Raw genomic sequence first — 14,310 nt, forward strand, 5'->3', positions numbered from 1 at the left:
GTAAAAGAATTAGATTTCTCATGTTTTATAATTGATCCTATTTTTTCAATAACAGATGCCTCGTTCAAAGGGACTACTACTTTTGATTACGAAACCTGAAAAATAACTGGTGGCTGGGTAAATTTCCATTAATTTAGTAGCCGATACCAGGAAATGTAAAAGCTCTAGATACTAACTTATTTCTGAATTATGCATTTACGAACATATGTTGTAACTAATAAAATCGCTTCTTTTGAGCTATCGTCGAAGACTCGACATCACGTCATTTATTTTAAAATAAAGGAAGTAACTAAAAAGAAATTAATAATCCAAAATTAATTATCCAAATAACACTTCAAAATTTTTATATAGTCTAAAACACGTAACGGTTTATCAATACGGTATAAAATTGTCGATATTTTACTAAAGGTTTTTCACATTAAACTTTATTTTTTAGTATTTAGTTATGAGTCTCCTGGTAGTATCAGCGTAGTTAGTCTTATTAAAAGCGTTTTATTTAAAGTAATTTGATAAAATTATAATGCCTTCAAATTACGTATAGCTAAAATTTCTACGCAGACGATAGTTATTTGTATTACTCTTTAAATACCACTTTTGAAAGGTAGTTTTCTTTCTTGAACAAATAATTTCTTTGAAAAGTTATTGCTGATAAATTCTTTCGGATTGGAGAACGTTCTTTCGCAGAATTAAATAAGATATCAATAACGAATACTATATTCTTGTACCTTTTGTCAAAATTGTGTTACTTATAAATGTACTGTAACTGAAAAGTTAGATTTCGCGACAATTCTTGCGAGATTACAAGCATGGGCATTATGCGCCAATTTGGGTAGTCACTGTTTAGCTACTGAAGTGCAAAGCTAATATCTCAGTCAGTCTGTGATTAAGTTGCTACTAGAAAGATACTATGCCACTAGTCCGAAGATGTTCTCATTTGTCTCACTCGTCTGCAGAAGTTCTGAACAGCTGATTTGATGTTAATAAATCACGAAAAAGGCGAAGAAGTGTGTCTCAATCATCGTACATCATACCTGACATAACGAGCAGGAAGCAAGAGAGAAAGATAAACAAAACATATTTTGTTGGTAATTATTTTTTACTAATGATAATTAAATAATGCAAGAATGGTAAATATTTATGCCTAAAATGCACTTACTTTGATATTTAACTTTGTTGCGTACTGATTGAGATGGAATATCGCAAACTTGAAGGTGGGGGAGGGGGTGATACATAAATATGAATATGTCTGTCACAGAGAAAATAACTTTAGAGCTTTGCGATCGTTTTATAAGAAAACTTCATTTGAACCATTAATAGTGAAGTTGCTTCGTATTACGTGTATTTATTAGTCCACCAGAAAGCTGAAGTAAGCAATAATAGTAGTAGCAGGGGATAAGCAACGCTGAATTTTTATCTTACAAATAAGAATTAATTTTTTCCGAAAGTTCTGATCCCTTTCCCTTTTCCACCGTCAGATTCATTAACAGGCTAACGTTTTAAGAGTAATTTACGGCAGAGGTTAAGACAAAATTTGTTTTTTCTGATTTCTCAGAAAGTGATGTTTGTCGCCGGAGAAATTCTCGACGGAGAAAGTTATTATTTCCAAGACGGAAGAGCGATGGCACGGGCTCGGTTTATGAAGTACTCAGATCTCTCATTAAAATACAATGCGCTTTTAAAAATTCTCTTCAAGATGCGAAGGAGGATCAGCGGTAGCACAAAAGAACATAATTAAGATTTCGCTTCTTACTTCGGAGAGAATAATCTTTGGAAGGTGTAACGGTAATTTTTTGTAGCTTACTTTGAGCTCGTCAGGATTATTGTCTTTAAAGAAATTGACACGGCGGAATGTCAAATACCATGAAGATATATGTGACCATTTACGGCTGCACAGCTGCTTGGCGGACATCACGTGCCGCCAGCGACGACGACGTCTGAAGTCTGAGCTCCTCTTCTGTGAAGATACGTGAGTTGCATCGGGTACACCAACAGCAGGCTATGTCTACTGCTGAAAGCTGATCACTGAGGTCAGAGTATTTGTCTAAAAGTCTGTTATTGCAAGGCAAACCAAACGCTAAAATACAGTATTGTGATTCAAGAGTGTTATGCACAGCAATTATTTTTACGAGAGCGAACGACAGACGCAATATCGGTGAATTTCATTATCCTTTTAAACAACACTGATTTCTATTAGTCTTTGTACTAGCACAGGTAGTACTGATGTACAGGGTACAATCACTTAACATTTAAAAATGCGATCCTTCACTGAATAACGTCTGCTGAGGTAGAAAATGCCTCAAATGGTGGAAATGACATGGGGTTTCTTTGAAAAAAAAAAAAAAGTGCACAAATTGATCAGCAGATACATGATACAAAAGTAGAAATTAGCATAAAAATCGATTTTTAACAAAGACGATATTCTTTATAACAAATGCTCAGCATGTCGGCCATCTTTCATCAACAATACCTGCAGTCGAGGGACAGTGTTGTGGACATCACTGTACAGCATATCAGTAGCTATGGTGAGAAACTGCCGTCGGATGTTGTTGTCTTTTGAGCATACCTAATAAGATCGGACGATCGCGGTAGAGTTGTGACTTGAGGTAACGCCACAACCTACAATCACACGGACTGAGCTCTGGGGATCTGCGAAGCCAAGGATGAGGGACATGGCAGTTCAACACGCGTTCCTCACCAAACTATGTGGGCAAGAGATCTTTCATACGTGTAGCAACATGGAGAGGAGCGCCACGCTGCATAGAAGTCGTACGTGCAGTATGCGTTTATCAGCCAAGCTAGGTGTGATATGACTCCCTGTCTCACTGCAGCTCAATTTGTACACGATTCTCATTTGGAGTCGCTGGCGTATTGCTGTCCAGCACCATCTGTTGGCCAGTTTTTCTATTCGTATTTGGTTTCCATAAAACCACATATAATTTCAGACATGTCTCAGTTTTTAACTCTCTACCTACATTATTCCGTAAAATGGTGCATTTTGCCTTTTAACCAGCTGTGTCGGTCTCACTCGACCAATGGCCGTGCAGAGCTGGCGGCGTGTATCTCTGTAGCGCAGTATTCTGTCATGAGGCGGCATAATGAATGACGGATTTATTTATTTATTTACTTTTTATTCACGTGCTGCGAATGAAAAAAACTAACCTACATGCTGTACCTATTCCCGTTTATGAACGCATACATGTGTGTTTATTAATTTACATAAATATAAAGTAACATTTAGAGCACTGGAAGAAGATAACTTTCCTCGTTTATTTAATAAATAATAAAAAAATTATATAAACGCTCATAATAACTTACAGGGAACTCCATTTACGAAAAAAAAAGACACTCAAATAATTTCTAATAATACTGTAGCACCACAGAATAAACGGTTATGAAAATGTTACATGGTGACGATCTGGAAGTACTATAATGCTGTGGCCGAGCGGTTCTAGGCGCTTCAGTCTGGAACCGCGCGACCGCTGCGGTCACAGGTTCGAATCCTGCCTCAGGCATGGATGCGTGTGATGTCCTTCGGTTGAGTTAGATTTAAGTAGTTCTAAGTTCTAGGGGACTGATGACCTCAGCTGTAAAGTCCCATAGTGCTCAGAGCCATTTGTACCATTTTTACTATACTGCCTGAAGAATAGCAACTTCAATTACATTATCAAATGTAAACGTCTTGAAAAGCGTGCTCGCAGTATGTAATGTAATAACAACAGAAAAATATGGAAATACACTACGTGATCAAAAGTATCCGGACACCTAGTTTAAAATGACTTACAAGTTCGTGGCACACTCCATCAATAATGCTGGATTTCAACGTGGTGTTGGCCCATCCTTAGCCTTGATGACAGCTTCCACTCTCGCAGGCATATATTCGATCTGGTGCTGGAAGTTTTCTTGGGGAATGGCAGTCCATTCTTCACTGAGCGCTGCACCGAGGAGAAGTATCGATGTCGGTCGGCGAAGACTGGCACGAAGTCGGCATCCCAAAACATCCCAAAGGTGTTGTATAGGATTCAGGTCAGGACTCTGTTCAAGCCAGTCCATTCCAGAGATGTAACCACTCCGCTACAGGCGGTGCATTATGAACAGGTGCTCTACCATCTTGAAAGATGCAATCGCCATCCCCGAATTGCTCATGAACAGTTTGAAGTAAGAAGGCGCTTAAACATCAATGTAGGCCTGTGCTGTGATAGTGCAACGCGAAACAACAAGGGGTGCAAGCCCCCTCCATGAAAAACACGACCACACAATAACAACACCGCCCCCTCATGGCACTACACACGCTGGCAGATGCCGTTCACCGAGCATTCACCATACCCACACCCTGCCATCGGATCGCCATATTATGTACCGTGGTTCTTCACTCCGCAACATGTTTTTCCACTGTTCAATCGTCCAACACCAAGCGAGGTGTCGTTTGGTATTTACCGGCGTGATGTGTAGCTTACGAGCAGACGCTCGACCATGAAATCCAAGTTTTCTCACATCCCGCCTAACTGTCATAGTACTTGCAGTGGATATTGATGCAGTTTGGAATTCATGAGTGATGGTCTGGCTAGATGTCTGCCTATTACACATTACGACCCTCTTCAACTGTTGGCAGTCTATGTCAGCCAGCAGACGACGTCGGCCTATACGCTTTTGTGCTGTATGTGTCCACGTTTCCACTCCACTATCACATCGGAAACAGTGGACCTAGGGATGTTCAGGTGGTGGGAATTTCTCATACCGACGTGTGACGCAAGTGACATCCAATTACCTGACCACATTCGAAGTCCATGAATTCTGCGGCTCGCCCCATTCCGCTCTCTCACGATGTCTATTAACTGCTGACGTGGCTGATATGGGGTACCTGACAGTAGGTGGCAGCAAAGTGCACCTAATACGAAAAACGTACGTTTTTGAGGGTGTCCGGGTACTTTTGATCACATAATGTACCAAGTAAAACGTTACTGCTAATTTTAATTTCATATGGAGTGCACCTGTAACGAACTATGGGAACACAGTTATAATGTGTGTCTAATAAAGAAATGTAAGTGGTGGAAGACAAGAAGTACAGTGATCCCTGATAGATCCGTGATACAGAGAGTCAAGATTTCCCACCACTGGCAGTGCGCAATCTTGCTGCATTGTTAGCTACTGATATACTAGAGAACTATTTTTCTATGTGTCTGTACAGCGCTTTACAACTGTCTGAAAAAAAGCACAGGAAATGTGATTATTGTAAAAAACAGGAAGAGCTTCTGGCAGAGTGCACGTGAACATCGCATCAAGGAGCGAAATTACAGCCGTAGCCTTCACATTATATCACCCTTTTTTCACTTCTTGAGATAGTTTTTACAGCATATTTAGATTAAAAGATATAGTGCTGTGATATCTCTGTAAGTAACAGAGTTACTACAGCAAAATACTGTCCTTTTTACATAATGTCTCTTATGAAAACTATTTCATTGATAGATTCATTCGTTTAGGACAGTGGTGGGCAAATAGCGGTCGGAGGACCACATTTGGCACCCTAAGGGTTTTTGTGTGACCCGCGAAGACGGGCAGAAAAATCAGCCTTGAACAGAAATCTCCTTTCTGTACGCGACCGAGGATTCACATTAGTATGGCTAAGTCAGTAAACATGCGCACTGCGGATACTAATCACTCAAAAGAAGTTGACACTCGGTGCGGTGCCTGATGCTAGCTACTACAAAGCCATTTCCCATTTACTTATTGAGATGCAATCAGGTTTTAATGTTTTTTTTGTGGGATCTAAAATTTAAAAACCTCTCTCACACCGGCCTGATTTAGCTTCACTGATCAGGATAGTAAAAACATGCGTATGTTAAGGGAATTTTCATTCACAAAGCAGGCTTATCACATTCAAACAGTTCAGTACTGTTCTATCCCGATTAAATTGAGCTTAACTTAAATTCCATAAGGCAGTGAAGCAATTTCGAAGTCTCGGTGCGACGAAAATTGTCAGTCGATCTACTGAAAACATTTGTAATAATTATTAACTTTCGGTGATCACATGGGGAAGACCGGAGATTTGCTGGTAAGACCGTGTTAGCCTATTTATTTGAACTGGATATTTTGAGCATACAAAACGGCAGGTTCGTCCAGTGTAAATCAGACGTTCCCCACTGATCCCGTGCAACACAGCGTAGTAAGCAGATACTGTCAATAATAATCAGTTAAATAATACGCGAACACAATTACTTTAGTTCAGTTCATGTATTAAATTCCTTCTCATACAGAATCTCATCAAGATGGCGACTAGCTCAACAATACATACATATACATCCTCCTTCTTTCACGGCTAATCGGCTAGATCTCCTTCATTCTTTTCATAAGAGAAAACATAGATAGCAGAGAAGCTTTTCCATGGAGTAAATGGACGCTCCAAGGAATAATAGGGCTTGAAACTACTTTGCATTGATAATCATCGTATATTAAAGTTTAGGAATCGGTAAGATAAGAAGAGATATTTCGAGATATGTACTGAGTTACATAATTTATAAAATTTCTGAAAATATCGCGGAGAGACCGCTGCAAGAGACATTACAAGGTCACACTGTGAAATGAATGTTTAATGCTGTGAAATTAGTTGAATTTTACAAATATTTGTCGACTGAAATATTTCCATGTACGAATAAATTTAACTCAGCGTGAATATAGGTGAGAAATTGTTACAGCAACTATCAGGTGAGTATGAGATACCCGGAAACTCTGATGACGAATTTTTTTAAATATAAAAATACTATGCTTAAGATACGAAACCATTTTTGGATGAAATAATGAAGTGTCTACATTATCGCAGAAAAAGTACAAGTTTCACAAATTTATCATTTTTAATACAATATTTGACCAAAATTACAGTATCTTTGACTAATTAACCTAATAACATTATCTTCTTATTATAAAACAGAAAAAAAATAAAAGGTCTTATGAGATCAATTAGCTCAGCACCAACATTACACCTATAAATCAGCATATTCTCCGCACATAAAAATCAAGTGTTCCATATATATTTGCTTCTCACACTTCAAACAACAATGTTTTGTTTTCCTGTCTTTTTTTCTGTACAGTTACCACATCTGACATATCTACCAGTCTTATTTTATTTATTTTTTATTGTTTTGGAATTGGCGATGAAGTTTTTCCAAGGTGATCAGCAATCCTCTTTCGAATTTCCCTTGAAAGGCGTACGTTTTCTTGTCTAATTCGAAGAGTGTCACTTATCCTAAATTACGAATGAAATCTCGGCGCTTTATGCGTGTTTTGTCACCTTTGTTATTTTCTATATAGACTGTGATGGCATTTATGGCAACCATATTGAGTGTACCATAAAAAATTGTCATAGGCCGAGCTTTGCTGTTGCGGGCAACATCATAAGTGGCACTCAGTTCATCAGCGACATCGACACCGGCTTTAGTTGCATTGTAATAAGTAATCATTTCCAGTTTTCTTTTATCACCTGTCGATTTATCTTTGTTTTCATCATGGTGTAAAGTTGACATAACCAGCACCACTTTATTTTTTTAGGTACGTAGGACACCAGTGTAACTTCATTTTGGAACCCAAATCGAGAACTATACACTTCTGTTCCTGTTTTGAAAATCTCAGGTACACTTTTGTTTTTACGGACTGTGCTGACAGAAGTCAATGAATGTTCCTTCAAGAGATGAATCATAATGGGTTTGCCAGCAAACCAATTACTGAACTTCAAATTCTTATTTGTTTTCGTTATTGGCTCCACTAGACGGTTTACAATATTATAATCTTTGTTACTATCCTGGTAATGACCTGGTGGTTGTTTTTCCGAGTATACTGTAAGTTTGAGGATATAGAATGTCTTCGTATCTACAAGAGCATATATTTTTATGCCGTATGTGGCTGGTTTGTTTGGCATGTATACACAGAAAGGACATCTCCCTCGGAATGATAGCCGGCCGGTGTGGCCGAGCGATTCTAGGCGCTTCAGTCTGGAACCGCGCGACCGCTACTGTCGCAGGTTCGAATCCTGTCTCGGGCATGGATGTTTGTGATGCCCTTAGGCTAGTTAGGTTTAAGTAGTTCTAAGTTATAGGGGACTGATGACCTCAGATGTTAAGCCCATAGTGCTCAGAGCCATTCGGAATGATAACAGCATCTCTTTTCAGACGGCATATAGTGTTGTTGAATATTTTCAACAAAATTATAAAAAATATCTCTTATAGCAGCCAGGTTATCGGTCTTCTTTCTTTCGTCCAAGGTGTTATTATCATCGAATCTCAAACAATTTTGAAGGAAGTAATATCTCTGCAGCGACATTTTAGTCTGAAAGATTGCAAATCCAGTACCATCTGTACGTTACAAATCGTTGAAGTTTTGTGTATTTGAGCAGTTTAGGCCCGCTGTACACAAAAGTCCCAAAAATGCCTTCAAATCTTCCAAAGTTCCATCGTTCATGTGGTACTGGTCTTTGTTTTCTGGGTATTTCCCATCATATTCCTTATTTGGTAATTTGTATATGTAAGTATAGTGTTCAACATACTGTCTGTTGTAAAAAGACTCCAACATTCAGTCTCTGTTTTGGCATGTTTTGCAGCAGCTTTTACGCCTGGAGAACTGGTAATAATATTCTACGAACGAATACGAATACTTTGCGTAGGAAAATGCTTCATCCATTTTGTACCATCTTTGTACGTATAAAAAAATCCTACGTACCTCAGGTGAGTGACTTGGAGTCGCTAACGCAGATTTTGGCTCTTCCGAATCATACAAAATATCCTCTTGCTCCGAATCGCTTTCTTCACTTCTTTGAGAAACTTTGTCAATCTCTTCTTAGCTCTGGGACAGGAACTAGCATTTGAACAGTTTTCTAAAACTTCTTCTAGTACTTCTTGTAGCCGACGTTCTCATAAACTTGCTGACAGCTCAAAAATGTAACACCGACTACGAGTTCGGGTGTGACGTACCCTAGCCACCTGTGCACACGTGTATCTTCATCTGACGCTGGCGCAACAATAAAATCAACACTGAATCAGCTATTGTAACAGCAAGATTTGTGTAGTAACAATAACATTCAATAAACAGCGTCTCAAAACACCTCGGGTATGACATACCTGACCTAACTCACGCCGGGTTAATGGGAAAATGTTTTCCATATTTGGATTTCCATATGTTTTTGAGCCCAGTTTTCGTCCTTGAAGATTAACAAGAGTAAATATAGACCCCCAGATGGTCTTTGACAGAAATTAACTTGCAAGCTGTGATGAGAATATCAACAAGCAATCTCACTCGTGATTCTTTTTTTTAAAAATGTGGAATACGGTGATGGGACATATTTGTCTTATTGAAATGACTGTAATGTGAAATGTGTTTGCAGCTGCTGATGATGTGAAATTAGTACAATAAATAAAGTGATTAAAATTAGCACTACTTTTTTAATTTGTTTAATGATTTTTATGGTAAAATTTATACCTTTCTGAAATACATAGTTAACTAATGACAGCAATCATTTTAAAAGGCGCAGCCCTCCAGTTATCTCCGGCTCCACAAACTGGCAACCAAAACAAAACAATCGTCTACCCTTCGCTTACAAAGTATAAGCAGTAATCGCGTTACGGAATTAATGGGTCTTACTTCCTCTTTTTCTTTTCTTTTTTTTGTCGATGATTTAAGGCAAAGGCAGCCAGTCTTTCAGTGGGTACACCAGCTGACGACAACAACGCTTTATTAAAAACCGCAGTCTCCTAGAACTATGTTGAAAGATTACATTTTTAACTTACAATAATACGGGTCATTTCCATAATGACTAGAACGTCGTCTGTTCCTCATCTAATGTTCAGGAGATCGTTCTAGTGAACTGTCAATGCAATGGAGTGGGGAGAATTTCCACTTAGTTTTTCATATCTCGTCGCTTCTATTGACAAACTTATCCTTTTTCCCAGTTCTGATGAGAACTGTCGTTGTGCTAACTGGCAGTGTAACAAAGACACTTCTGTCCCAAAAAACGAAACCTTCAACAGTACAGGCAGTAACGTCATTCCTGGCTTGGCTAAATCCTCTGTCCTTAGCATTATGTAAGGTTCAGCCAAATGAAAAGGAGACAGCTGGGAAAAAGTAGGTAAACTATTTGTTATTTCAAATGTAGACGTCGTGACTGTTAATACATTTATCTCACAGTGAGGCAAGACGGTGAATGCCTTCATGGAATGTTCCTGGTTGCCTACGAAACCATGATTGTACCCAGTCACGCATCTCTTTGATGCAAATGGACGATCATAAATGTCTTTCTTCAGGGCTCTAAAAATACGCAAATCGTATGGGGAGGGATCGGGGCTATATGGAAGATGTGTAAGGGTTACCCAGCGAATCTCCTGCACCGAAGTCGAAACAAACTTTGCATGTGGGCGGACATTATCCTGCAGCTGAATGATGCCGTCCGTGAACATTATCAAGCATTTGGGCTTGATGGCGATTCCCTTTGAGATAATAAATGTTTAGTTGCTTTTTTCCCTATTTGTCTCATTTTCATTTCACTGCCCCTTACTGTCGAGAGAATAGAATTATATTTAGTAAGCAGTTTTCGACTATTTTGTTCACTTAAATAAACGCAAGACAATATTCGAAAAAAGTGGGTACCATAGTGGAATTTGTCGGGCAACGCTGAATGTCATACTATGGATACCCTTTCCAACCAGTACGAGGAAGAGTAACCTGCTTAATACCTGGTCGTTTCTACCGACTAACTGATCGTTTGCCTCATTTTGGTTGAGAATTGTTGTCCTAGCTGGCTGTGTAACACAGTCAGCTCCTCCAAACTAATATTTGTATTCCAGCTTGATGTATCTCTAAACAGGCACAGTGTTCCCTTCTATTAATTCTTGGTGGACTACATAAGTGAATGGAGGAAGGTCTTATCTGCAAGGACATGTATCGGCGTAATATAGCACACCGCTGCTAACCAACTAGATATGATTACAGTTTCTGATCTCATTTCTGATTTCAAAGGAAAAAGAAAATTGGAAGCGGGTGATATGATACATTTGTCTGATTTTACTGATTCTAAGGTGAAATGTCTTTGCAGCTACTGACGATATGGAATTAGTAGAGTAAATAAATTTATTAAATTTCCCACAGATTTTTTTCAATTCAACGCCTCCATCGTAGCTAGGAATTAGAAAGTTAATTTCAGAACATTAAATATTAAAGAGAACATCAGTAAGTAATTTCGCTTAAGATTATTATAATTAGGCTGTGCCTTCCATCTTTTGCACTCCTCCTACCGAGGGAGCAGCCGTTGAACACAGAATTGAGTTTTAGTACACCATTGAAGTAGATCGGACGCATTCGCTTTCTTGTTCGATATTAGTCGTTATCTGATGTGTAGAGCAGCTTCAATCCGCCATTAAATACAAACCTACATATACGACGGCATGTGTGATAAGTATCTAAATATGATGGTGAAATTGTTGTTCAAGATCACATACAAGTGACCTGGCGCGAATGAAAAAGATATACAAAATAAATCGAACGTAAATAGCATCGTGTCTGAAGTGTCTTGCGAATATGATTAAAATATGAGCTCTTTGTGCCCAGACATCTATCCTGGATGAAATTAACTGGGTAGCAGTCTATGTCCCCGAGCGGAGAGAGAGAGAAAAAGAGAGAGAGAGAGAGAGAGAGAGAGAGAGAGAGAGAGAGAGAGACTACGGTGTCAAAGATATTAGTTACTGGGAACGAATTCCCAAAATTTACTACGAAATGTATTACTCGCGCAAACAAAGTTGGCACTCGGCGCGGTGGCTGACGGGAGCTACGGTAAATGGGAAATGCCTTTACGGTCGCTCCCATCAGCCAACGCGCCGGGTGTCAAGTTTGTCTGCGTGTGTAATAAGAACATTACAACTGCAAGACTCTCCGAGCTGCCTAGATAACGCACGTAGTGGTGCAGATGTGGTGAGGGCAGCCGCCTTTGCCCCTGGGGACCACGCGCTGCACTGCAGGCAGGCCTACTCACCGAGAACGCCGAGCCGGAAGTTGAGCGTGACGACGATGACGTGGCCGTAGCCGGCCAGCACGCTGCCGTCGTACGGGTTGCCCGAGTTCCACTCGTACGACTCGCCGTGCAGGAACACGATCACCGGCAGCGCCGACTCGCCTGCAACACACGCCACGCACTCCTCACGTACTTGTCCATGTCCTACCACGACACGTACATAGCATTTGTCAGCTTAAGAAAACTCGTTCGACGATGTACACTGGTGCAAGATGTTCGTAATTCTCAGCAAAACAAGTGTAGGTTATCGGTTGGGTTGGGTTGTTGTGGGGGAAGAGACCAAAGTGCGAGGTCATCGGTCTCATCGGATTAGGGAGGGACGGGGTGGGAAGTAAGCCGTGCCCTTTCAAAGGAACCATCCCGGCATTTGCCTGGAGCGATTTAGGGAAATCACGGAAAGCCTAAATCAGGATGGCCGGACGCGGGATTGAACCATCGTCCTCCCGAATGCGAGTCCAGTGTGGTAGCCACTGCGCCACCTCGCTCGGTAGGCTATTGGAAAAGACAGGTAACACACATATGTACAAGAACCAAGAGGGAACAATAAGATTAGAAACCAAGAAACAAATGCTCAGATTAAAAGGGATTAAGACAGGGACTTACTGTTCAGTCTATAAATCGAAGAAGATATGACAGAAATGCAAGAACAATTCAAGAGCGCGTAGAAGAGCCTACCACAAAGTACACAATAGGAACGACGGCCACCATGGTCAGCCTTCCTGACTGTAGATGCACACTATATACATATTACGAATCATTTGGTACATGACTACCCCAATCAGCATTCGGAAATAAATCGTCAGTTAAAGGATATCAAATTAACTTTATGCGGCAGTCAGATATCACAGTAGGCTTGCCTAACCAGAAGATCGTTGTCTAGTGGCGGTGGAGTAACTTTCCGAGCCTTAACTGAAATATACCTGATACTAATTTGCAATACGGCGAACAACCACGAAGTCTATTCGAGACGTTGCTTAGAATTCCAAACCGGAGAGACACCAGTCTGCCCCTTCCTTTACGCTGAACTGCCGCCACTCCAGGGAATCCAACCTTAAAAACCATGAGACCAGACCATACGGACCGAAATAAATCTTAACCGTCACTCTGCTTAGATTGGCTACGGACTTCTCTTCCCGCCGGCGGACGCTTACTAGGCTCCCTCGTCTACTGTTTCTTGTAGTTGTTGGAGTAGATCCGTGAACTTCAGTAACGCAGAAGCTACCGCAATTTCTACGTCCTTGTGCTTGTTTTCTGTTCTCAGTAGCAGCCACGGATCTATTTCACATTCAAAGTAATGCAACAGCAATAATTTCGGTCGTGAACCATCAGAAATGCAACGATTTTAGTATCGATTGGTAGGCATGACAGAACTAATTACGCTTGTACTGCTCCTGCCTGAGCTTCAGTCTATCCATTCTCGTGGATAATAATAATTAACATTGATAGTGCTTGCTCTCTCTCAGTCTTTCTTTCTCTCTCTTTCCGTGATCAAGGGCCGGACTACTTAAGAGAACACTCGTTTGTATTGCATAACTGTTCCCTTTGTCTTGCCCTGCAATAAGACGTTTTATGTGTCAGATTTGTGCCATTTCTACGTGTGTAGTATGCGAAATATTAACTCTAATAGGCTACCTAGCATTTTCATATGTTAATTTACGGAGAAATGTGCAATATTTTATGAGGACTGTCCGATATATCGTCTTTAAAATCCCCCTGTTGCCTCCTACAACTGTTTAATTAATAATTAATTAATAATAACTGCCAGAAAAGATGAGGTCCGATGGTGGCCACCGTCAGGACAGCAGAAGATTAGCAGGCAAGGTTAAATCCATCCCGTAATTGAGAATGGAAAGTGAGGCAGCCACTTTACATTCTACCGCCCTTCTTGCCATGTTCGTTCTTTTAAAAGAGAACCAACGGAATCTGCAACATCAAATTGCAATTCATCATGAAAGTGATTGAGTGAAATATTCCGTGTTGACATTGCTGTTGTCAGTGAAAGTGAAGAAGAACTGCAAGACTAATTAAATGGAATGAACAGTCTAATGAACACATAAACCGAGTAAGATGAAATTAATAAGAAACAGAAATGAGAATAGCGATAAACTTGACATTCAAACTGAGGATCACGAAGTAGACGGAAGTGAAGGGATTCTGCTCATTGGAAGCAAACTAACAAATCGCGGACGCAGCGAAGAGGACGTAAAAATTATACCAGCACAGACAAAGAGGACATCCCTGGCGAAAAGGAGTCTCTTATTATTAAACGT

General features: G+C 40.1%; 1 protein-coding gene across 1 annotated transcript in view; it reads right to left on the reverse strand.

Moving 5' to 3' along the window:
* Positions 1-12,207, reverse strand: part of LOC126421040 (neuroligin-1-like) — a 746,590-nt gene extending 734,383 nt beyond the window's left edge. Inside the window, exons 1-2 of the mRNA XM_050087234.1 lie at positions 12,201-12,207; positions 12,002-12,142 (exon numbers count right to left, since the gene is read on the reverse strand). Coding sequence (XP_049943191.1) covers positions 12,002-12,142; positions 12,201-12,207 — 148 coding nt within the window. The remainder of the gene's footprint in view (positions 1-12,001; positions 12,143-12,200) is intronic.
* Between the last annotated feature and the right edge of the window lie 2,103 nt (positions 12,208-14,310).

The sequence above is a fragment of the Schistocerca serialis genome, chromosome 1 (assembly GCF_023864345.2).
Source record: "Schistocerca serialis cubense isolate TAMUIC-IGC-003099 chromosome 1, iqSchSeri2.2, whole genome shotgun sequence".
Taxonomy (NCBI): domain Eukaryota; kingdom Metazoa; phylum Arthropoda; class Insecta; order Orthoptera; family Acrididae; genus Schistocerca; species Schistocerca serialis.